This window comes from Lampetra planeri, chromosome 61 (genome assembly GCF_965212315.1).
Source record: "Lampetra planeri chromosome 61, kcLamPlan1.2.h2, whole genome shotgun sequence".
NCBI classification, from domain to species: Eukaryota; Metazoa; Chordata; class Hyperoartia; order Petromyzontiformes; family Petromyzontidae; genus Lampetra; species Lampetra planeri.
The window spans coordinates 1,193,829-1,220,676 of NC_136167.1; the positions used below are offsets into that span (position 1 = coordinate 1,193,829).

Below are 26,848 nucleotides of genomic sequence, written 5' to 3' on the forward strand. Positions count from 1 at the left end.
CTCGTTTGAGGCTGAATCGACCTAGGGCAGGCCCAGGACCGGTTCGCTGGTGTTGGTCGTGAGCAGGAATCTAACTCGGGGCGCCGGGTTTATAACGCAGCGCGCTAACCACTACACCACCACTCCCCACACTGACACACACGCACCGACACACACACACTGACACATACACTGACACACACACTGACACACACTGCCACACACACTGACACACGCAGACACACACACTGCCATACACACACTGACAAACACACACACACTGACACACACACACACTGACACACACACACTGCCACACACACACTGACACACACACTGACACACACACACAGACACACACACTGCCACACACACCAACACACCGACACACACACACTGACACACACACACACACTGACACACACACACTGACACACACACACACACACTGCCACACATACCAGACAGCGACCTTCAGAGTCTGTGCGACTCCCAGAGCCACAACTCGAGCACACGCATTCTCTTTTCCTCGAGAGAGAGAGAGAGGGGGGGGCACAGCACGAGAGAGCACGGGAGAGAGAGAGGGGGGCACAGAGCACGAGAGAGCACGAGAGAGAGAGAGCTCTAGAGAGAGATCGGAAGAGTGAGAGGGAGGGAGAGAATGAGAAGAGAGATGTGGGGGAGGGGAGAGTCACAGAGAGTGTGAAAGGGAGTGCGAGGAAGAGAGATTAGACGTCTTCACGAATCCGCAAATACAACGAGAGAGAGAGACGGAGGCGGAGAGACAGCCTGGGCATCATCCGCGCTCTGGTCGGAGCCAGCGTGTGTGGGCTGGAGTTCCGCCATGCGGCGCGGCTGGTGACCCACGCCGTGCCGGCCTTCAGGGAGCAGTGGGCGCTGGAGGAGGCCGTGTGCTCGGTGGCAGATGACGGGGAGCTCTGCATGCAGATATGAGCGACTCGTCGGAGGCCGATGGACTGCGAGAAGGGCTGCGTGCAGATGCAGCACTTGTCGTAGTTCAAAAAAGAGCGAGAGGGAGAACGAGTGAGTGAGCGAGCGAGCGAGATAGTGTGCGAGGGGGGAGGGTACATAAAGGAAAGCATTAAAAAAGAAACCCGAAATGATGAACGAAGCAAAGTGCCGACTACACCGAGCATCTTCTTGTTTCCTCTGATCGTAAAAAGAAAGAGAGAGAGGGAGAGAGAGAGAGAGACCGCAAGGATTCCATGCGGCTGGGAAGCCGTCTCACCCCATCTCCGCGCTAACTCAGGCGGCTGAGAGCGATGCCACGGCGTGTGGGAATATTCTCCCCCATTCACGTGCCCACCCCCATTCCCGTCTCCCAACGATAATAAACTCCGCACGCCAATAATTTCTGTGATGTGCAAAACTAATTATTAGCCGTCAAATTGCCCGTGACATACCCAACACGCGAGACAAAGATCCTCGGTATAGGCTTAACAGACTGTACGGGCAAGTGCTGTAGCACCTAATAAAGGCCGGCACAGCGCACGAGGGGGTGGCCAACGCCACGCCCGGCCGCCTTTGTCTCCCCGGTGGCGATGTTGACAACACCGCACCAGGTCCCAGCTCGGGGTAGGCCCAGGAGCGGTTCAGATAATCGTCACTGGTGTTGGCCGTGAGCGAGAATTGAACTCGAGTCGCCGGGTTCGATGCGCAGCGCACTAACCGCTGGCACCGCTCCCCCCTACGCACACACACGCGCACACACGGTGACGTCATCCACGACGCTTGTGCCAGGCTATGTGCACGTTGAGGCCACGTGAAGTGCCGAACGCCCGCTGGCAGGTCACGGGGCACACCCAGCAGATGCCACGGGTCGACTGACTGAGATGAGTGGCTGATGCACCACCTGTGCCCCCTACTGCGCCAACTTTCTGTGCTTTAGACACCCGGCGCTCCGCTCGTTGATGTGAGCGTCGCTCCTCCGCCCTCCGTTGTTGTTAGAGGGCGACTGCCTCCAACTGCTCAGTAGCGTCCTTCCTCCACAGAGGCCGATCTTGACACCGCTGGTACCAGTCATCGGCAAGGCCACTCAGCTCCACATCCTCCTGTACCACGTCAATCCATCTCGTCTCTAGCCCGTGCCGCACCCGTTTAGCCCCCTCGATCCGGCCGAACAAAAGTTCTTTAGGCATGCGGTGGCTGGGCATGTGGGCTACATGACCCAGCCAACGCAGCCTTCCCTGCCGGAGGAGCTCACCGATGGGACTTTGCCCAGATCTTTCAAAGATTTCTGAGCTCCTTAAACAATCCAGCCTGGTTAAACCCAGGATGGATCGTAGGCTGGCCAGTTTAAATGTTTCTAACCGGCGAAGATGTTCCATTAGTCGGGTCTACGTTTCGCAAGCGGAGAGAAGGGAGAGAATTACTGGCCGAGAAGACCTGAAGCGGAGCGACAGACCAGGTAGCTTCCACACAGCATTACGCAACCGATGAAAAGATAATGCCGCCCGACTGATTCGGAGTGAGATCTCTGCTGTCAAACCGGTCATGAGCACACTGCCCAGGTATGGGAAACTCTCCACTCTCTCCACAACTGCCCCATCACCAATTGGGAGTTGTGGGGGTGGAATGTCCGATTGTACAAAATACTCAGGCAGGTGCTTAGTTTTGGTGGCGCTGATGGTAAGGCCCCAACTCTTAGTGGCACGCTCCAGTCTCAACAACAGCATCTCCAACTCCTCCTCTGAATGAGCAGTTATTACCAGATCATCGGCATACATAAGATGGTTGACCAATAGGGAGCCAACCCTTGACTGCACCCGGGCATCGATCAGCCTCCCATTGTATCTGTACCAGATTAAAATTCGTCACGAACTACGTGGTCGAAATAGATGTTTAATAATGTGGGAGCCAGAGAACATCCCTGTCGCACCCCAAGGTGAACAGGGAATGGATCCGACTCCCGGCCACGTAGTTTTACCCGGACCCGCTCACCATCATGAAGGTCCTTAATGATCGTGAGCAGAGGGTCAGGGACTCCGAAAGCACGAAGAACAACCCAAAGCCCAGGCCTACTGATCGTAGCATAGGCCTTGACCAGGTCAATGAAGCAGAGATGTAGGTCTTGTTGGAAATCCCTACACCTCTGCTGTAGCAGACGGATAGAAAATATGGCATCTGTGCAAGACCGCCCTTTGCTGAAACCGCATTGGGGCTCCGCAAGCCTCTCCTCAGCGTGCCTAGCAAGGCGATGTTGAATAATCCTTGCCAGGACCTTTTCCGACACACTGATGAGTGAGATGCCCTGTAGTTGTTCTTGTTTGTGTAGTCCCTCTTCTTAAAGAGGGGGACCACCAGGGCATCTTTCCAATCCTGCGGAACCCGTCCAGCCGTCCAGACTGTTGTTATGATGTCATATAGGGCAGTCTGTGCACAAACACCACCCTCCCTCAGCATTTTGCTTGGGAGATCATCTCTGCCCGATGCCTTTCTTGGTCTCAGTCTCTGGATCGCCTTCAGTACTTCCTCAACAAATGGCACCCCAGCCAGCCACTCACAGGGGGTGACTTCGTCTTCCAATATTTGAGGCACCGCAGCCTCAGCAGGGTCATCCCCACTTTGTCCCCCGGTGTTTTCCAGGCTGAGGGATTTCCCCTCCCCCAGGACCTCACAGAAATGCTCAGCAAATCTGCAAACCAGTTCCTGGGGGTCGGAGATTGGATCACCATTCTTTCTCTTTCCCCTGATGGTAGTAGGTGTGGCGCTGCAAGTAACTTTTTTGATGGAGTTAAAGAGCGATTTGTGATCGCAGGCCATTGAGGCAGACTCCATCTCCACAGCAACTCGCGACCACTACCCATCCTTGCAGTGCCTCACGGCTAAAGTGTGGTGGGGTAAAGTGTGGTGGGGTGGGGTAGAGCGTGGCGGGGTAAAGTGTGGCGGGGTACAGCGTGGTGGGGTACAGTGTGGAGATGCACTCGCCAATTGGCAGAGTTCAGGGCCAAGGAAGTGGCGAGTGGAGGCCGCCGGGCGAGCATTGTGGCGTGACCGCGCAATTGCAGGGCTGCGCCTTTACCCCCCCCCCCCCCCACCAAGTCACCAAGCTATCGACGACAACTCCGCATGCCCCACGCGAGCGGTGCCCGCTCACTAGTGCCACGGGAAGAGAGCTGGTGACTCGCACGTGAACCGCAACAGGTCGCTGCCGATCTCGTCTGGAGGAGCGTGAACCACCGCCACGTGAACTCCGCTCAGCAGTAGCCGCAGCAGTAGCCGCAGCAGCAGAAGCGGTAGCAGCGGCAGCAGAAGCAGCAGCCGCAGCAGCAGCAGCCACAGCAGCAGCGGCGGCGGCTTTCGGCTGGGCCACCGAACGAAGCACGGCGGCTACTTCATCGTCGCGCGGCGCTTTCGGGTGCGCTTCTGCGGCCGTCTGGAACGCTGTTGCCTTGCGATATGGGGAAGCCACCGGGGAGCTGTGATGCACTTCTGAATCATTTAGATTGAGACACTCGTTTGTTCGGAGCTGCTTTTTGTGCTTTTAGTTTATCCTTCCCCGCGCACTCCGATTAGCGCGGTTGGCTACGTACGGTGCAAACGAAATTGCAACGCACATACAGACGTACGGGGTGGATCCATGCCTCAGCGATAACCGGGGCGGGCTGTCGGCATTCGAACCGCTAACCTCTTTTAACGAGGGGCTGAACCCCGTTGCCTGCAGGTCACGGAGCCGCCTGCACCACCACCCCCACCTCCCCATCCTCCTCCTCCTCAGCCTTCCCATCGCCGCACCCAACAGGAATCTCAACTCCAGCATGGGGCAGGTTTCTCATGGTCAGCCGGGCAGCCGGCCACGTGACCCCCCTGGGACATCACAATTATTGAAAGGCGAAGAAAAACAAAGAGAATCTCACGGCTGTTGATATTTGTGTAAACTCGCCACGATGCTATTCATCACCTCCCGCTTACGGCCATGGGGGAGGGGTGGCGGGGGGGGTAAATAAATAATTCGGTGCAGCCTTAAGAAGTGGGCACAAGAGCGATTTGACCAAATTTAGTCCGAGTTTGGCTCGCCCCGCTGAATGTTCTTGAGATGCAAAACGATAACCGCTCACTCGCTCGCTGGCTTCGGTAAACACTCGGCCTCGTAGGGACTCAAGGCCTGTCATAGTCATCACTCATCCACACGCTCACTCGGATCTCTCACTCTCTCATGAATCCACTTACTCACTCACGCACTCATCCACACGCTCACTCATCCATACACTCACTCATGCACTTAAAACAGCACTCACTACTCACTACACACCCCCCTCTTTCACCCACCAAAGTTAAGTCATTCCCCTGCTCAACGACCACGCGAGTGACGCTCATCCTCTCTCGTATCGGCCATGCCCGATTATCACAGCGGTGGAAATTCCACAATCAAGGCAGAAGAACAACAACAACCCCTTGGCTCCCAAACGCATCGGAAATTCCACATTTCTATGGCAGGGTTAGCGGGCTCGCAGGGTGTCGGGGTGGGGCTGTGCATCGTCCATTCATAGAACAACAACAACAACAACCCCTTGGCTCCCAAACGCATCGGAGGAATATCGTCGCTGCGGGGAGGAGGAGGCTGCCGCTTTAGTGGCCGTAGCCGGGCAACGCGGCGTGAGAGTCGGGGGGGGGCTCGGGGAGTGACTCATGGCGATGGTGGTGGCGGTGGTGGTGGCGGTGGTGGTGACGGTGGTGTTTGTGAGAATCTCGCGGTGTCGGTGAGTGACTGATGGTGGTGGCCGAAAGAATCCCGCGCTGTCGGGGACTGATGATGATGATGGTGGTGGTGGTGGTTGAGAGAATCCCGCGCTGTCGGGGACAAACGAGCGGCCCCATTCACGTCCCGCCGCCGTCTCCTCGTGAAAGCCCCGGGAGGTGTGGGCGGGGGGTTCGGGGGGTGGCGATGGGAGGGGGGGCGAGAGGGTGGGGAGCGAGAGGGGGGGGGGTGCGAGAGGGGGGGTCCCCATGGTGAGTTGGTGGTCTCAGGCCGGTCACCAAAATGTTACACGCACATGCTCACTCGTACACCTACTCACTCAAACACTCACCCACTCATTCACCCATTCACTAACTCACCCGTTCACCCACTTTCTCCATCACTCACTCATCCACTCATTCAACCATTCACTAACTCACCCGTTCACCCACTTTCTCCATCACTCACTCATCCACTCATTCAACCATTCACTAACTCACCTGGTCACTCACTCACCCACTTATTCAACCACCCACTCACTCACACTCACTCACTCAATCACTCACTCACTCCCTCAATCACTCACTCAATCACTCACTCACCTACTCATTCACGAATTCACCCGCTAACCCACCCGCTTACTCACCCGCTTACTCACCCGCTTACTCACCCGCTTACTCACCCGCTTACTCACCCGCTTACTCACCCGCTTACTCACCCGCCCCACTGCAGGTCACACCACCGCTCTCTCTGCAACCACTCTCACACCGCTCCACTCCCCAAATTCAACTGCCAACATTATCTCCACCACCATCGTATCCGATCTCCCACGCTCGTAGTAACAACAACAGTAACCTCGCTCGATTCCAGACGTGTGTAACACCCTCATGATCAATTACACACTTCAATTCGTGCTGTTTGTTGCTGGCCGTTTGCAGCGTTGGGGCATTTGGGGCCTGTGCTCAGCAACCCTGATAATGAAAGAAAAACATTCTTAACATGTTTTAGAAAAAAACTGAAACAGAGAAAACCCAGAGAGAGAGAGACGATGATTGGAATTGGCTGTTCGCATACCACTGATTAGGTTAATTAGATATGGGGGAAACACACAATATTAATACGATTAATATTATTTTAAAACAATGGTTCTCATTGCATTCCCACGACGTATTCATGTTACCAGCTCAACAGCGCGCCACGGTCACTAATCATGTTCAGGTGTTCTCAGAGAGAGAGAGAGAGAGCGGACGTCAAAGAGACTTGTTGAATGGTGTTGCGTCAACAACCAGGAACAATAAACTCGCTCACGACAACACCAAAGGATGTTGGCGTCACACACGACCGGACATGATCTCTGCGAGAGAGAGAGAGACGGTGCGAGTGGGACTCGAAACGTGGCACCATCGTGCAAAGGGCATCGCAGGCGCCCCCACCGACCCCCACTTCTTTAAAAAGCCACGCACCTCGCCCCCCGGAATCACAGGGGTACACGCAAGTCCCAGCTTTAGCCGTGATTTGATGAGGACCGTTGGCATTGCCCAGTGCCCCAGAGTCATGAGACAGAGCGAGAGAGACGTTTGACTTTGAAACAACTTTTATTGCTGCCAGCAGCAGCAACAACAGCTGTGGAGCCGATTTCGATACGAAACGCAAAGTCACCAGCAACAAAAACCCAAACACAGCAAATAACCAAACACAACAAATAACCAAACACAACAAATAACCAAACACAACAAATAACCAAACACAACAAATAACCAAACACAATAAATAACCAAACACAACAAATAACCAAACACAACAAATAACCAAACACAATAAATAACCAAACACAGCAAATAACCAAACACAACAAATAACCAAACACAATAAATAACCAAACACAATAAATAACCAAACACAGCAAATAACCAAACACAACAAATAACCAAACACAATAAATAACCAAACACAACAAATAACCAAACACAGCAAATAACCAAACACAACAAATAACCAAACACAATAAATAACCAAACACAACAAATAACCAAACACAGCAAATAACCAAACACAGCAAATAACCAAACACAACAAATAACCAAACACAGCAAATAACCAAACACAGCAAATAACCAAACACAACAAATAACCAAACACAACAAATAACCAAACACAACAAATAACCAAACACAACAAATAACCAAACACAACAAATAACCAAACACAACAAATAACCAAACACAACAAATAACCAAACACAACAAATAACCAAACACAACAAATAACCAAACACAACAAATAACCAAACACAACAAATAACCAAACACAACAAATTATCAACACAACCTCGCGGCGCTGCGGTCACGTGGCGCTGGACGCACCACGCCAGAGGTGGTGGAGGCCACACGCGAGCAAGGTTGTTGTTCTCCTTGTTGTTGTTGTTGTTGTCAAGATCTCGGGAGACAAGAGACGATGGTGGTGGTGGTGGTGATGATGGTCGTGGTGATGGTCGTGATGGTCGTGGTGATGGTGATGGTCATGATGGTGGTGATTGTGGTCGTGATGGGAAGTGAATGTCGAAGTGGAGCGGTGTGATGGAAGAAGCAGAGAGAGAGGTTAGGTGACCTGCAGTGTGGTGGGTGGGTGGGTGAGTGGGTGAGTGGGTGGGTGGGTGGGCGAGTGGGTGGGTGAGCGTGTTGTTATGACCCGCAGTTTGGTGGGTGGGTGGGTGAGTGGGTGGGTGGGTGGGCGAGTGGGTGGGTGAGCGTGTTGTTATGACCCGCAGTTTGGTGGGTGGGTGGGTGAGTGAGTGGGTGGGTAAGTGGGTGGGTCAGTATGTTGTTACGACCCGCAGTGTGGTGGGTGGGTGGGTGGTGGGTGAGTGGGTTGTGGGTGAGTGGGTGGGTGAGTGTGTTGTTATGACCCCCAGTGTGGTGGATGAGTGGGTAAATAGGTGTTGTGATCTGCAGTGTGGCGAGTGCGCGAGTGAGTGGGTGAGTGGATGGGTGGGTGAGCGAGTGGGTGAGTGATAGAGTGAGTGGGTGAGTGGGAGGGTGGGTGAGTGGGTGGGTGGGTGGGTGAGTGAGTGGAAGAGTGGGCGAGTGAGTGTTGCTTTGACCTGCAGTGTGGTGGATGAGACAAAGCTGTCAGTCTGCTACAGACCCGAGTCGTGGACAGTAGTAATAGCGAGAGAAGAGTGACCAGGAGGCGACTGGCCGCTAGTGAGTGAGGCCTTATTCAGTTGTCCATGCGCTGCTGGATGGTGATCTGCCCATTGACTAATCCATCGCATAAATTCACTCATAAATCCATCCATTCACTCACTCACAAAACCACAATTCCACTCGGTGGCTCACCCACACACGCACTCGCCAACACGCTCACAAATCCACTCACTCGCTCACCGTCCTCCAGACCACACCACTCACTCAGAAACACGCGCTCAGAGTAGGTGGCTGCTGCTCTACAGTTCCACGTGGTGGTGGTGGTGGTGGTGATGAGAGACGTCGTTGAGCGATCATTTGTGACAGCCAGGTCGCTTCCGAAAACAAATGGCTACGCACCAGCTCAGTGGCCACTTACCTAGTCGGGAAAAATGACAAAAATATTTTAGGAGTTTAATATCGGCCGTCATTCTCCTCCATCCCCACCCTCGCTCACTCCCAAACCTGCCTCCTCCCCAATACCAGGCCCTCAATTTGCAACGTTCCCCACGCTCCGGGGTAAGAGCCACCCCATGGTTTGGCCGCTGCCACAACGCAATCGTTGCTACCGTCACGTAAATTACTACGAAAGGGTCAGAGGTCAAAATTTAGGATTTTCTCTCACACACAAAAGACAAAGATCCCCCGTGTAGCCTTAACAAAATGTTGGGGCAAGTGCTGTTAGCGAACATGTATGACGGCCGGCACGGTACACGAGGGGGTGGGTGGTCAGCACTACCCCGGGACCGCCTTTGTCTCCTCAGTGGCGATGTTTACAAACCGTACACGAGATATTAATTTGAGGCTGAGTCGACCTAGGGGAGGCCCAGGACCAATTATTGTAATCGTCACTGGTATTTACCGTGAGTGGGAATCGAACTCGGGTGTCCAGGTTCGTAGAGCAGCGTGCTAACCGCTGCACTACCGCTCCCCACACACACACTCACACACATTCACACACACACTCACACACATTCACACACACACATTCACACACATTCACACACATTCACACACACATGTGCGTAACGTGCAATCTCACTCTTAAACACATTCACTGATACGTTAATTCACTCACTCACATTCGCACATAATCGCTTCCACATTCGCCCACGCACAAACCCTCTCACTCGCGTATGCAATTACAAATCCACTCACTCAATCACTCACATACGCATTTACTAATTCACTCACAAACCCACTCATTCACACGCCCACTCATTCATTCACCCTTTCATTCACAAATCCACTCATTCACACATCCAATCACAAATTCACTCACTCAATCACAAATCCACTCACTCACTCACATACGCACTAACTCACTTACCAATTCACTCACAAACCCACTCACTATCTCCCGACGTGGCTAGCCAATAACTCATTCACCGTTGGCCCCTCTCAATTCGAGTTATTGTCACGCTTCGTCAAAATAGCAACCGAGGTTTTTTCCAATTCGAAGAAACACGTCGCCACCCTAACCCGAAATCACAAGGAGCCGGAGGTCAGAATGTCGGCATTTCGCACACAATACATCATCTGATATCGGGGCAGCAGCAGCAGAAATTCAGCAGCAGCAGCAGAGATGCAGCAGTGATACAGCAGCAGCAGAATCAGCAACAGCAGAGATGCAGCAGCAGAGATTGAGCAGCAGCAGAGATTGAGCAGCAGCAGTGATACAGCAGCAGATTCAGCAGCAGCAGCAGAGGTGCAGCAGTGATACAGCAGCAGAGATGCAGCAGCAGTCAGCAGCAGCAGAGGTGCAGCAGCAGTGATACAGCAGCAGTGATACAGCAGCAGTGATACAGCAGCAGTGATACAGCAGCAGTGATACAGCAGCAGTGATACAGCAGCAGATTCAGCAGCAGCAGCAGTCAGCAGCAGCAGAGATGCAGCAGTGATACAGCAGCAGATTCAGCAGCAGCAGCAGAGGTGCAGCAGTGATACAGCAGCAGATTCAGCAGCAGCAGCAGAGGTGCAGCAGTGATACAGCAGCAGATTCAGCAGCAGCAGCAGAGGTGCAGCAGTGATACAGCAGCAGTGATACAGCAGCAGTGATACAGCAGCAGAGATGCAGGGGCAGAGAGTCAGCAGCAGTATCAGCAGCAGCAGCAGTAGCAGCAGCAGCAGCACCTGAGTCGATCTCGTGACCTTCCAGCGAACCTTCTGCACTGGACGTGATCTCAAAGTGCACCTAGCCTGGCACACGAGTGAACAACCCACATAATGCGTTGTCGTCTTTTTTAGTTTGAATATATTCTCTAGGGTTTGAACAATATTACATTTTCTGAGGGGGGGGGGGGGGTGGAGGGGAGAATGGCGTTGATAGGAGGACAATTAGAATGTTTTTTGCGATTTTAAATGAATCATCACAATTTCTCTTAAACGCCTTGCGAACTTCTGCTCATTCAGCCGTTTCAAATCAACTCAACGGGTGTTTGTGACAGGGAGAAGTCCCCGTGTAGCCAGTTACCCGGCTAGCTTCTGTGGCAATCATGCCAATGTGGTGTGTAACATGTGTGAACCCAAGCTGATGCCATGACGACAGTGGCCGCGCACGAGCTTTGAACGATGAAGTAGGGGATTTAAAAAAACATCCCTTTAGTTCCGCTCAGTGAAATCCACGCTGCGCACGTGTTCTTCGAGTTAGCGGGCACAAAAAACCCCCCAAAATAACCCCCCCCCAAAAAAAGTACGTAAATCCCCCAAAAACCCTATAAAATCAGAAAAGAATTCTACAAAATCAGAAAAGAATCCTACAAAACGCAAAGAACCATCCCATTTCCCGAATCTCGCACTGGGCGCGCATCTCAGCAAAGGGGGTCGAGACTCGGAATCATCGCCCTGTGAACATCACCGCAGGGTCACGGACGGTGAACTCACTCACGACTCTTTCACTCGCTCACACGTTCACTCGCTACACGTTCACTCTCACATTCACTCGCCACGCGTTCACTCACTACGTGTTCATTCACACATTCACTCACACGTTCACTCGCCCGTTCACGTGCAAGTGAACATCCGAGTGATCGTGCGGGGGGTGGGAGGTTGGGGGTCACCGTGACCCCCCCCCGCACCCTTTGATGGGGAGGTCACACGTCGAGGCTTGTGGGTTCCTGGGTTCTGAAGGAGTCAAGGGCCTCGTAGTTTATGAGCAACAAACGCCTTCAATGTGGCGCACTCGAGAGAGAGAGAGGGGGGGGGGCATCGACCCTTTGGCGGTGGAGGCGGGTGGCCGTGTGGGGCGAGCCCAGGGCTGCCCGGGAGGTGAACAACCTCCTTCTGATGTTCATGGGGGGCGGGGGGGGGCTGCTCATCAAGACGGGTGGCATGGGTTAGCTACGTACGGTGCGAAAGAAGTTCAACAGACCCTACATGCACACGGTGCTGGTGGTGCTGCTGGTGGTGCTGGTGGTGCTGCTGGTGGTGCTGGTGGTGGTGCTGGTGGTGCTGGTGGTGCTGCTGGTGGTGCTGCTGGTGGTGCTGCTGGTGGTGCTAGTGGTGCTGCTGGTGGTGCTGCTGGTGGTGCTGCTGGTGGTGCTGGTGGTGCTGCTGGTGGTGCTGCTGGTGGTGGTGCTGGTGGTGGTGCTGCTGGTGGTGGTGCTGCTGGTGGTGCTGGTGGTGGTGCTGCTGGTGGTGCTGGTGGTGGTGCTGGTGCTGCTGGTGGTGGTGCTGCTGGTGGTGCTGCTGGTGGTGCTGCTGGTGGTGCTGGTGGTGCTGCTGGTGGTGCTGCTGGTGGTGGTGCTGGTGGTGGTGCTGCTGGTGGTGGTGCTGCTGGTGGTGCTGGTGGTGGTGCTGCTGGTGGTGCTGGTGGTGCTGGTGGTGGTGCTGCTGGTGGTGCTGGTGGTGGTGCTGGTGCTGCTGGTGGTGGTGCTGGTGGTGCTGGTGGTGCTGCTGGTGGTGCTGGTGGTGCTGCTGGTGGTGCTGCTGGTGGTGCTGCTGGTGGTGCTGGTGGTGCTGCTGGTGGTGCTGGTGGTGCTGCTGGTGGTGCTGGTGGTGCTGCTGGTGGTGCTGGTGGTGCTGGTGGTGTTGCTGGTGGTGCTGGTGGTGCTGCTGGTGGTGCTGCTGGTGGTGCTGGTGGTGCTGCTGGTGGTGCTGCTGTTGGTGCTGGTGGTGGTGCTGGTGGTGCTGGTGGTGCTGGTGGTGGTGCTGGTGGTGCTGCTGGTGGTGCTGGTGGTGCTGCTGGTGGTGCTGGTGGTGCTGCTGGTGGTGCTGGTGGTGCTGGTGGTGCTGGTGTTTCACGGCTCCCGTGCGTTCAGCTACCCCGGGTGAGCGAGTTAACGTGGGCGAGTGAACGCGTGGTGAGTGAACGTGAGCGAGTGTCCGTGCTTAATTTGTATTTTCGATGAATCCCCTTCTAAAAGAATCTGCCAACGTCTCGCACCCCCGGGTGAGAGGGACCACTGCCTTCACGGCTCCAACGATGGAGATCGCCTGCTGCGTGTGTCCTATCAAATGTCACTCTCATATGTTTACGGACGAACTTTGTGTGGGTGTTTATATACGCACACATGTGTACTGGGTGTTTATACACGCACACACGTGTGTGTGCGTATTGCACGTTGAACTTCTTTCGCACCGTGCGTATCCAAGCGCGCTAATTCGAGGTACGACTACACGCACGCACGCACGCGCATTAGGAGGCGAACTGAATCTGTGAATCTCCAAACAAGTTGTGTCTAACTTATGGAAGACAAACACAGAGTCAATGACGCTGTGTGTCAGTGTGTGTGTCAGCGTGTGTGTCCGCGTGTGTGTCCGCGTGTGTGTCCGCGTGTGTCCGCGTGTATGTCAGCGTGTGTGTGAGCGTGTGTGGCAGTGTGTGTGTGTTAGTGTGTGTGTGTCAGTGTGTGTGGCAGTGTGTATGTGGCAGTGTGTGTGTGGCAGTGTGTGTGTGTTAGTGTGTGTGGCAGTGTGTGTGTGGCAGTGTGTGTGTTAGTGTGTGTGCTAGTGTGTGTGGCAGTGTGTGTGTGTCAGTGTGTGTGTCAGTGTGTGTGGCAGTGTGTGTGTCAGTGTGTGTGTCAGTGTGTGTGTCAGGCTGGCCTGCCTACGATCCAGCATGGGTTTAACCTGCAGGCTGGATTGTGTGAGGAGCTCACAAATCCTTGAAAGATCTGGGCAAAGTCCCATCGGTGAGCTCCTCCGGCAGGCAAGGCTGCGTTGGCTGGGTCACGTAGCCCGCATGCCCAGCCACCGCATGCCTAATCAGCTTTTGTTCGGCCGGATCGAGGGGGCCAAACGGGCGCGGCACGGGCTAGAGAAGAGATGGAGTGATGTGGTACAGGAGAATGTGGAGCTGAGTGGACTTGCCGATGACTGGTACCAGCGGTGTCAAGATCGGCCTCTGTGGAGGAGGCTCGTGAAGGACGCTACTGGGCAGTTGGAGGCAGTCGCCCTCCAACAACAATGGAGGGCGGAGGAGCGACGCTCACAACAACGAGCGAAGCGCCGGGTGGCTAAAGCACAGTAAGTTGGCACAGTAGGGGGCACAGGTGGTGCATCAGCCAGTCATCTCGGTCATCTCAGTCAGTCGACCCGTGGCACTTGGGTCTGCCCCGTGACCTCCAGCTAGCGGGCGTTCGACACTTCACGTGGCCTCAAGGTGCACATAGCCTGGCACAAGCGTCGTGGTGACGTCACCGCCACTTAGTGGCGAATAGTGGTTGTTGTTGTGTCAGTGTGTGTGTCAGTGTGTGTGGCATCAATCTTGAGAGCACAAACATTAATTAGGGCCACTGCCAAAACGTCGTCTGTGATTTTTTTTCCTTTAAAGGCTACAAATAACAAAGACAAAAATCCCCCGTATAGCCTTAACAGACTGTTGGGGCAAGTGCTGCTAGCGAGTGGCACCTATGAAGACCGACACGGCACATGAGCGGGTGGGTGGCCAACACCACGATCGGCCGCCTTTGTCTCCCCGGTGGTGATGTTTACACACCTCACCAGGTACTCATTTGAGGCTGAGTCGACCTAAGGGAGGCCCAGGACCGGTTCAGATAATTGGCACTGGTGCTGGCCGTGAGCGGGAATCGAACTCGGGTGGCCAGGTTCGTAGCGCAGCGCGCTAACCGCTACACCACCGCTGCCCACACCCACAACCATACCCACCCCACCCACCCACACACCCACCCACCCCCACCCACCCCCACACACCCACACTCACCCACACTCACCCACCCACCCCCACTCCCACACCCACCCACGCACCACCCACACAGCCACCCACACACCCACCCACACCCACCCACCCACACTCACCCACCCCCACCCACCCCCACTCCCACCCACACCCACCCACACCCACCCACACAGCCACCGACACAGCCACCCACACAGCCACCGACACAGCCACCCACCCACTCACAACCTTCCTATCCAACAGCGGCTTCTGCTGCTGCTGCTGCTTCTTCTACGCTGCAATGTCCCGACGATTCCACTCTGCGCGGGTTTCCACACTCCCTGCTGTCTCCACACTCCCTGCTGTCTCCACACTCGCTGCTGTCTCCACACTCGCTGCTGTCTCCACACTCCCTGCTGTCTCCACACTCGCTGCTGTCTCCACACTCGCTGCTGTCTCCACACTCGCTGCTGTCTCCACACTCGCTGCTGTCTCCACACTCCCTGCTGTCTCCACACTCCCTGCTGTCTCCACACTCCCTGCTGTCTCCACACTCGCTGCTGTCTCCACACTCCCTGCTGTCTCCACACTCGCTGCTGTCTCCACGCTCGCTGCTGTCTCCACGCTCGCTGCTGTCTCCACGCTCGCTGCTGTCTCCACACTCGCTGCTGTCTCCACACTCGCTGCTGTCTCCACACTCGCTGCTGTCTCCACACTCGCTGCTGTCTCCACACTCGCTGCTGTCTCCACACTCGCTGCTGTCTCCACGCTCGCTGCTGTCTCCACACTCGCTGCTGTCTCCACACTCCCTGCTGTCTCCACGCTCGCTGCTGTCTCCACACTCGCTGCTGTCTCCACACTCGCTGCTGTCTCCACACTCGCTGCTGTCTCCACGCTCCCTGCTGAGACGCACGTGGGTTGGAGACGCGGGCCGTGAAGAGAGGACGGCGCCAAAAATGCGGAACAAAGTGCGCAGCGGCACGTGGTGGAATTACAGGGGGGGGGGGGGGGCACGTGGGTTAGCGGAGACGCGACGCAGGCCAAAGAGAGGCGCCGTGCTCGTCCACATGCGGCAGTGGACAGAGCGCGGCGAGGATGGAGAGAGGCACGGGGGGGGGGGGGGAGCTGAGCGCTGGACTTCTTCCGCACCACCGCACGTCGACAACCGCGCTAATCGGAGGTGTGGGGGGGGGACAAACAAACATCAGCGGTTCCTTAGAAATGAGTTTGTCGATCTCGATGAATGAAAAGTGCACGGCTCCCGAGGCGTCCTACTATCGGGAGGAAAGAGCGTTCCAGACGGCCGCAGAAGTGCATCTGAAAGCGTGCGAGGCGGTGGCCGCCCGCGCGACGATGGTTTGTGCTGCTTGACGAGACGGGCGAGGCATCGTGGTTCACTTGCGCCAAGCGCTTTGTTGTGCGTGGTGAGCGCGACCTCGTCGCGAATTCGTTTGGCAGCCAAAGACCGCGGCTCGGCGAGCACCGGACGGACCCCGGTCGGACGCGTGCGTGGAATTGCGTGGATTGTGAGAAAGACAAAGAGGAGGAGGACGAGCATGTGGGTGAGAGGACTCTACGCCGGCCCGTGGCGTCACCCACGCCGGATGATCACGCAGACGGCAGCCGAGGGATGGAACTCGTCCGACCGCGAGCAGAGTGACCGCCCGCGTGAGACGGAGCGGTGAAATCAGCTGCGTCCCGCGAGCGGGTTTTTTTGGCGGATTGTTACCATCGCGGAGGCGGGAGGGTAGTGGCCGTGGCGCGGGGAGGCCTTCATCCAGCAGTGGATTGACCATGGCTGATGACGATGGCGATGGTGAAACAAAATCCACGGGGCCTTAGACTTGACTCACCGTCTTACGGGTGGTCATCATCACCATCATCATCACCGTCCCAGCGGCGTCACGCGAGCTGTGCCACTCCAGCAGTGTCCCAGGCGGGGTCCCCGCGGTACTTTTGGGATTCCAGGAGAGGCGATGGCCTCACCGTTCGCCAGCTGGGGACGGACGCGACTCTCTCGGCCGTGCCGTTCAGTGGCCGATCCGGCAGCCGCCCTTCCCCCAACCCCCACCTCCATTGGTCACGCGTGCGCACGGCAGCGGGCAGCTACCGCCACCGTCAGCCCCCACCCCCGGCCCTCCCAACCCCCTCGGTCTCAGCGGCGATGCGCGCCGCGCCAAGCCACGGGTCCGTCGGCGTCTCCGATGTCGGAAGGCCCCTCTCGTTGGGACTTCACAAGGGGTGGTGGTGGTGGGGGGCCTCCTGTTATCGTTTTTAGGCCCCTCCCCCCCCAAAGACAAAGATCCCCCGTGTAGCCTTAACAGACTGTTTGGGCAAGTGCTGTTAGCGAGCACCTTCGAAGGCCGGCACGGCACACGAGGGGGTGGGTGGCCAACACCACGCCCGGCCGCCTTTGTCTCCTAATTGGTGATGTTTGCACACCGCACCAAGGACTGAGTCGACCTAGGGGAGGCCCAGGATCGGTTCAGATGATTGTCACTGACGTTGGGCCGTGAGCGGAAATCAAACTCCGGTTTTGAAAATTAATTTTTCTTTCTTAAAAGTGTCAGCCCAAGTAGCGAGAGAGGCTTTCTCGGGCTTCCTCCAGCGGAGGTCCAATTCTCTGCCCCTGTACCCCTTCGTTTGTTGTTGTTGTTGTTTGTTGTTGTTTGTTCACACACGTGGGGGGTTGTGGCTCTCTCGCGAGCGCGCAGGGGACCGCCGAACGCCAACGACGCGGTGCCGTAAGGCGATTCAGGCGCAGGGACAAACAACAAAAACACGCGGCACAGACCAGAGATCGCCACCGGTTAGAGCCTTCGCAGACTGTTGGTGCAAGTGCTGTTAAAACGAACAAACACACTTTTGTTTTAACCAGGTAAGGCCCCACTGAGCTGTGTGGCTCTTTTCCAGACGTGACACGGCCACAGATGATAGCCCCAATGAAGTAGCGGCTTACCACCACCATCACCATCATCACCACGTGGAAATACATAACGCCGCAGCCAAATCCTCTAAAACGTGCAACGTCGATTCTAAACGTGGAGGTGGAAAAAAACGGAGAAACCCGGAGAAGAATCCACGAGACCACGTGGATAGAGACCCGCAAACTCCAAATATACAGCAGCAGCAGGCGTCAGGGTCGGGACCGAACCCACGACCTCCTGTAGAACAGGCGAGGTAGTTAACATCTCCTAGCCACCGCGGCGCCCCTGGTAGCGAGTAGCAGCACCGACGAAGGAACCGGAACGGAACAACTCTACGAAAGGGATTGGGTGGCCAGCAACCACGGCCAGCCACAACACAACACACAGGGGGGGGCACAGAGAGAGAGAGGGGGGGCAGAGAGAGAGGGGGGGAGCACGCAATGCCCCCCTTTGTAAGGTTTCCTGTTACTCGGCTAAGCCACGAGGACTGCCCCCACTCCGTGAGCCCAGGGGATGTCCCCCCCTCTCACTCACTCGTTTACAGGCGCTGCCTTTAAGGGGGACCGGTCGGGCGGGCGGAGATGGTAGCCGTGGTGATGGTGGTGGTGATGGTGGTGATGGTGGTGGTGGTCATGGTGGTGATGGTGGTGATGGTGGTGATGGTGGTGATGGTGTTGGTGATGGTGAAGGTGGTGGCGGTGGTGATGGTGGTGGTGATGGTGGTGGTGGTCATGGTGGTGATGGTGGTGGTCATGGTGGTGATGGTGGTGATGGTGGTGATGGTGTTGGTGATGGTGTTGGTGATGGTGATGGTGTTGGTGATGGTGAAGGTGGTGATGGTTGTGATGGTGGGGATGGTGGTGGTGATGGTGGTGGTGATGGTTGTGATGGTGGGGATGGTGGTGGTGATGGTGTTAGTGATGGTGAAGGTGGTGATGATGGTTGTGATGGTGGGGATGGTGGTGGTGATGGTGTTAGTGATGGTGAAGGTGGTGATGATGGTTGTGATGGTGGTGATGGTTGTGATGGTGGTGATGGTTGTGATGGTGGTGATGGTTGTGATGGTGGTGGTAGTGGTGGTGATGGTGGTGATGGTGGTGATGGTGACGGTGGTGGTGATGGTGGTGGTAGTGGTGGTGATGGTGGTGATGGTGGTGATGGTGACGGTGGTGGTGATGGTGGTGGTAGTGGTGGTGATGGTGGTGATGGTGACGGTGGTGGTGATGGTGGTGGTAGTGGTGGTGATGGTGGTGGTAGTGGTGGTGACGGTGGTGATGGTTGTGATGGTGGTGATGGTTGTGATGGTGGTTGTGATGGTGGTGGTAGTGGTGGTGATGGTGGTGATGGTGGTGATGGTGGTGGTAGTGGTGGTGATGGTGGTGGTAGTGGTGGTGATGGTTGTGATGGTGGTTGTGATGGTGGTGGTAGTGGTGGTGATGGTTGTGATGGTGGTGATGGTTGTGATGGTGGTTGTGATGGTGGTGGTAGTGGTGGTGATGGTGGTGATGGTGGTGATGGTGACGGTGGTGGTGATGGTGGTGGTAGTGGTGGTGATGGTTGTGATGGTTGTGATGGTGGTTGTGATGGTGGTGGTAGTGGTGATGGTTGTGATGGTGGTTGTGATGGTGGTGGTAGTGGTGGTGATGGTGGTGATGGTGGTGATGGTGACGGTGGTGGTGATGGTGGTGATGGTGATAGGCCGAAGGGGAACAAAATTTAAAAACCACCCCAAGTAGAGAAGCAAAGAGAACCCAGGTAGCTCAAATGTGCCCCTGGTTTTCGTGGGAAGTACAAGTCCCCCCTAAAAAACGAGACTCTCTGATGAATTGAAATAATCAATGGGAATCCCTCCGGACAAAATAATCACGAGACTCAGTGAGGCTTTCCTGGGTCAATCGTGTTTAGTTTAAATAAGCACAACACTGTCGTAGTGGTGATAATAACAACAATAACGCACACAGGGATAGTTTCAAACACGCAAAGACAAAGATCCCCCGCATAGCCTGATAGACTCTTCGGACAAGTGCTGTTAGCGAGCACCTACGAAGACCGGCCCGGCACACGAGGAGGTGGGTGGCCAACACCACGCCCGGCCGCCTTTGTCTCCACAGTGGCGATGTGTACACATCGCATCACTCACACACCAACCCACCCACGCACCCACCCAACCCACGCACCCACGCACCCACCCACCCCACGCACGCACACTCACTCACTCACTCCATCACCCACCCACCCACCCACCCCACCCACGCACGCACACTCACTCACTCACTCCATCACCCACCCACCCATCCACTCGCCCACCCACCCAGACACCCACCCGCGTGGGGAGCCCACGGCTGCGATGACAAAGCAAACACGCCGTACTCCTCCTACGACTCGTCAGCAACGGCGAGCGGATCTCCACTCATTCCGCACCGATGGTCATCTGAGCCGGTTCTGGGGCCTCCCCTAGGTCGACTCAGCAGCCCGTTGAAGGCGATACTGGGGGGATCTTTGTACTCGGAGTGTGTGTGACCTCTCCACCTTATTATGAACGGGTTTTCTCTCGATCCTGACTGAAACTCGTGCCACCGGTTATCGGCCCAACACCCAATACCGTGACATCACCTGCAAATCACTCCACTGGCAATCACGAAGCATCAGCTGCATCAGCAGCTGCGGTAGCAGCGGCAGCATCGCTCCCCCACCGACTGCGAAAACGTGGTAGGACCCTCCTGAAGAATAGTCTTGGGACTCGGAAAGGCTTTTCAGAATGTGTATCCTGCGGTAGAAATCCGATGAGCTATGAAGCTCTTTATATGGGGGCGTTCCTGGGTAAGCAAACGTCGTGATAATAAGACATTTATATTTGGGTAAATCCTCACCCCACCACCCTCTGCGGGAGAGAGCCGTGCGTGGTTGAATGGTGAGGGGTGAATGGTGAAGCTGAAATGCTCCCCCCCCCCTTAGAGAGAGAGCGAGACACACACAGAGACGCACAATCACCCACCCCTCCACCCGCACCCCACAGCGGTCGAGATGGATGTTGGCACCCTGACCCGGGCGGTGGGTGGGTGAGGGGTGGGGGTGGGGGGTGAGGGATGGAGGTGGGGGGTGAGGGGTGGGGGTGAGGGGTAGGGGGGGGTGTCACCACGCGCGCGCAGGTGACAGGCGTAGCAGCAGCAATGCAGACACTCGCCTGTCTCACTCACTCACACAGTCACTCACCCACACTCACACTTACTCACTTAAACACTCACACGTTCACTCACTCACACACTCAAACACTCACACGTTCACTCAATCACACAAACACTCGCACAAACACTCACACGTTTACTCACTCACACAAACACTCACTCACTCAACCACTCACTCACACATTCACTCACACACTCACACATTCACTAACACACTCACACACTCACACAAACACTCACTCACACACTTAAACACTCACGTTTACTCACTCACACACTCAAACACTCACACGTTCACTCACTCACTCGTTCACTCACTCACTCGTTCACTCACTCACACATTCACTCACACACATACTCACCCACTCACAACAACAACCGCTATTCGCCACGAAGTGGCGGTGACGTCACCACGATGCTTGTGCCATGCCATGTGCACCTTGAGGCCACATGAAGTGTCGAACGCCCGCTGGCAGGTCACGGGGCAGACCAGATGCCACGTGTCGACTGACTGAGATGACCGAGATGACTGGCTGATGCACCACCTGTGGCCCCTACTGTGCCAACTTGCTATGCCTTAGCCATCCGACGCTTCGCTCGTTGTTGTGAGCGTCGCTCCTCCGCCCTCTGTTGCTGTTGGAGGGCGACTGCCTTCAACTGCCCAGTAGCGTCCTTCACGAGCCTCCTCCACAGAGGCCGATCTTGACACCGCTGGGACCAGTCATCGGCAAGTCCACTCAGCTCCACGTCCTCCTGTACCACATCACTCCATCTCTTCTCTAGCCCGTGCCGCGCCCGTTTAGCCCCCTCGATCCGGCCGAACAAAAGCTGTTTCGGCATGCGGTGGCTGGGCATGCGGGCTACATGACCTAGCCAACGCAGCCTTGCCTGCCGGAGGAGCTCACCGATGGTTCTTTGCCCAGATCTTTCAAGGATTTGTGAGCTCCTCACACAATCCAGCCTGCAGGTTAAACCCAGGATGGATCGTAGGCAGGCCAGCCTAAATGTTTCTAACCGGCGAAGATATTCCATTAGGGGGGGTCCACGTTTCGCAAGCGTAGAGAAGGGAGGGAATGACTGTGGCCGAGAAGACCTGAAGCTTCGTGCGGAGTGATAGACCAGGTATCTTCCACACAGCGTTACGCAACCGATGAAAATTTTTTGCCGCTCGACTGATTCGGAGTGAGACCTCTGCTGTTAAACTGGAGCCGGTCATATGCACACTGCCCAGGTATGGGAAACTCTACACTCTCTCCACTACTGCCCCATCACCGATTGGGAGTTTTGTGGGTGGAGTGTCCCATGGTACAAAATATCCAGGCAGGTGCTTAGTTTTGGTGGGGCTGATGGTAAGGCCCCACCCACTCACTCACACACACATACTCACCCACTCACGCACACATGCTCACCCACTCACACAAACCACAGGTGGCCGCCGGTTTCGTATGGCTCAAATTAATCTACAGGCCCACATGAACCCATTCCCCAGACCCACATGAACCCATGTACCCAAACTCGACTCCAGTTAATTTTGGCAACAGAGTTAGCAGAGTGGCAATACTCGTGGCTCGCAGCACGAGTATGGCGAGAGGTCAGGAGGTGGAGAGTGGTCAGGAGGTGGAGAGTGGTCAGGAGGTGGCGGTGCAGCATTCAACTCAGCGAATCTCCCTCCGACACGAAGCGAGTCTCTCGTCCACAATGGCCACGACACTCGTGGCCGAAAGAAAACATTAAAACCACGATCCCGGAGCAACGAATTTCGAGAGCCTACAGGGTTTAATAAACCACGGGGAATCATTCGCGTGCTCCTCCTCCATAACCACCACCACCACCACCACACCATCATCATCACCATCATCCCCTTCGAGAGAAAGAGAGAGTCGGGGGCAGTTCACAGACGTGCGCTCGCTCCAGCTCTTGCTGCGTGTTGACGCACGTCTGAGTCGGCATGCAGCCAAGGCCAAGGTCCCACCGTGCCGGTGTAGCAGGGATGTTGGGGGGGGGTAGGCTGTGGACAGCCCAAGCCCGGCCGCCTTTGTCTCCCCCACGTGCTGACGTTTTAGTAGCCGCGCTTGGTGCTCATTAAAGGCCGAGTCGACCTATGGGAGGCGCGGTCTCGATACGAGCCACTCACGTCGGCAGTGAGCGGGGATCGAACTCGGGTGGCTGTGGGTTCGCAGCCTCGTGCGCCTAACCACTGCGCCACCGCTCCCCAACACACACAACACACACACACAACACATACACACACCACACAACACACACAACACACACACACACAAAACACACACACAACACACACACACAACACACACACACAACACACACACACAACACACACACACAACACACACACACAACACACACACACAACACACACACACAACACACACACACAACACACACACACAACACACACACACAACACACACACAACATACGCACGCGCGGACAAAGCCAACAACGATGCCCCTATAGCCTTAACAGACTGTTGGGCCAAGTGCTGTTAGCGAGTAGCATCACCTATTCAGGCCAGCACAGCACACGAAGGGATGGTTAGCCAGGACCCCACGCCCGGCCGCCTGTGTCTCCCACGTGGCGATGTTCACACACCGCACACGGCACACACACACACACACGTGTGTACGTAGACATACAGAAGCACACACGCGCACATCACAAGTGTGTGTGTACATTAATATGTGTACATGTGTGTACTGATGCACACGTGATTGCTTGTGCGCACAGGTGACCCGAGTTCGATTCCCGCTCACGACCAACACCGGTGACGATTTTCTGAACCGGTCCCGGGCCTCCGACTCGGCCTCAAATGAGTTCCCGTGCGGTGTCTAGTAAACATCGCCACTGGGGAGACAAAGGCGGCCGAACGTGGTGCTGGCCACCCCTCCCCTCGTGTTCCATGCCGGCTTTAATAGGCGCTCGCTAACACTTGCCCCAACAGTCTCGTTAAGGTTCTGCCGGGTATCTTAGTCCTTTGCCTTTTGTGTGCGATTGGACACTTGTGTACTGGTGTGTCCGCAAAAGTATGATGTACACGCGTGCACAGGTGTGTGTGTGCACAGGTGTGCGTGTGTGTGCGTGTCTATGTGCGTGTCTATGCACAGGTGTGTGTGTGCACAGGTGTGTGTGTGCACAGGTGTGCGTGTGTGCACAGGTGTGCGTTTGTGTGTGCACAGGTGTGCGTGTGTGTGTGCACAGGTGTGCGTGTGTGTGTGCACAGGTGTGCGTGCGTGTCTATGTGCGTGTCTATGCACAGGTGTGTGTGTGTACACAGGTGTGTGTGCACAGGTGTGTGTGCACAGGTGTGCGTGCACAGGTGTGCGTTTGTGTGTGCACAGGTGTGCGTGTGTGTGTGCACAGGTGTGCGTGTATGTGCACAGGTGTGCGTGCGTGTCTATGTGCGTGTCTATGCACAGGTGTGTGTACACAGGTGTGTGTGCACAGGTGTGCGTTTGTGTGTGCACAGGTGTGCGTTTGTGTGTGCACAGGTGTGTGCACAGGTGTGCGTGTGTGCACAGGTGTGTGTGTGTGTGCACAGGTGTGTGAGTGTAAAGCTGAGTCTGTGCGCATGTGCGTTAGCGAATGCGTGTAAACTTGGGTTAACACAATACAATTGGTAAAAATAAATTTTGGTTTACGGTTCGCATAGCAATGTCTAAACAAGTCGAACGTGCAAACACACACACAGACACACACACAGACACTTAGACACACACACTCAGACACACACACACACAGACACACACACACAGACACACACACACAGACGCGTGTGCGAACAGGTGCGTGAGAGCGAGAGAGCGTTAGTGTGCGCGAGTGATTGAGTGTGAGCGATTGTGTGTGAGAGTGTGTGTGATTGTGAGAGTAAGTGTGAGTGGTTGTGTGAGAGTGAGCGAGTGTGATTGTGTAAGTGGTTGTGTGAGAGTGAGCGAGTGTGATTGTGTGATTGTGTGTGTGTGGTTGTGTGATAGTGTGTGTGTAATTGTGAGAGTAAGTGTGAGTGGTTGTGTGAGAGTGAGCGAGTGTGATTGTGTAAGTGTAAGTGGTTGTGTGAGAGTGAGCGAGTGTGATTGTGTGATTGTGTGTGTGTGGTTGTGTGAGAGTGTGGTTGTGTGTGTGGTTGTCTGAGTGTGTGTGGTTGTGTGTGAGTGTGTGATTGTCTGAGTGTGTGGTTGTATGTGAGTGTGTGTGTGCGCGAGTTTCCCCACCAGAGATGAACGCCGATCCCTCTTCCCCCGGCTCCACGCTGTTCCCGTGCGCTGCTGACGAGGCCGGCACCGCCACCACCATCAGCGCCATCAGCACCACCACCATCAACTGCTGATGGTGCCGCTGGGCCATCACTAAACCCCGATGGCTCCCTGTCGTCACGACAGTCATCTTCTTCCTCGCCACCACCACCACCATCATCATCATCATCACGACCACCACCACCATCATTGTCATCTCCTTCGGATCCAGTTGTCCCGTGCTCGCCGTGAGACGGAGACTTCTCCCGGCTTCTGAGTCGCTGTGATGAAGGTCATCACGGCCCCGGCGGTGCGTGACGGCGGTGGTGGAGATTCGGGCGAGTTACATTGAGAGCAGCAAGGGGTGCAGAGTGTGGTGAATGGTGGGTGTGGGCGAGTGTTTAGCTGAGTGCACGTGTGACGAGTGGGTGCGTCTGTGGGTGGGTGCGTCTGTGGGTGGGTGCGTCTGTGGGTGGATACGTGTGTGGGTGGATGCGTGTGTGTGGGTGGATGCGTGTGTGTGGGTGGATGCGTGTGTGTGGGTGGATGCGTGTGTGTGGGTGGATGCGTGTGTGTGGGTGGATGCGTGTGTGTGGGTGGATGCGTGTGTGTGGGTGGATGCGTGTGTGTGGGTGGATGCGTGTGTGTGGGTGGATGCGTGTGTGTGGGTGGATGCGTGTGTGTGGGTGGATGCGTGTGTGTGGGTGGATGCGTGTGTGTGGGTGAGAGTGTGGGTGAGAGTGTGGGTGAGAGTGTGGGTGAGAGTGTGGGTGAGAGTGTGGGTGAGAGTGTGCAGGAGTGTGTGGGTCCGTGTGTGCGTGTGTGGGTGCGTGTATGGCTGTGTGTTTTTTGTTGGTGAGTGTGTGTGGCGGTGTGTATTTTGTTGGTGAGTGTGTGTATATAAAATGCTGATTGTGGGTGAGTTTCTAGAGAGCGACCCCGAGAGCTGAGTGGCGTTTCGCGGAGTGTGGAGCTCCCCGTGAGTGGAGGAGAGGGCTGTGTCACAGCGGCCACCCATCCCCACCCCCCAACTCAACCTCCCAGAAGCTCCCCCCCCCCCTCTACAGCCTCCCCCCTCCCCATCCACTCATCATCCGTGACTGGAGTAACACACTCAGCAACCACACTCAACCACACCCCAACACCCACACACAATCGCCACACACCCATACACAACGCGCACACACACACGCACACCATGCTACACCACACATACACACACCATGCCACACCACACACACACCATGCTAAACCACACACACACACCATGCTACACCACACACACACACACCATGCCACACCACACACACACCATGCTACACCACACACACGCACACCATGCTACACCACACACACACACACCATGCCACACCACACACACACCATGCTACACCACACACACGCACACCATGCTACACCACACACACACACACACACCATGCCACACCACACACACACCATGCTAAACCACACACACACACACCATGCCACACCACACACACACCA

At 55.6% G+C, this 26,848-nt stretch overlaps 1 protein-coding gene across 1 annotated transcript in view; it reads right to left on the reverse strand.

The window, feature by feature from the left end:
- The window catches only part of LOC144736543 (collagen alpha-2(XI) chain-like), a 45,263-nt gene extending 18,968 nt beyond the window's left edge, over window positions 1-26,295 (reverse strand). Inside the window, exon 1 of the mRNA XM_078619092.1 lies at window positions 25,322-26,295. Coding sequence (XP_078475218.1) covers window positions 25,322-25,559 — 238 coding nt within the window. The 5' untranslated portion in view covers window positions 25,560-26,295. The remainder of the gene's footprint in view (window positions 1-25,321) is intronic.
- Window positions 26,296-26,848: the final 553 nt, after the last annotated feature.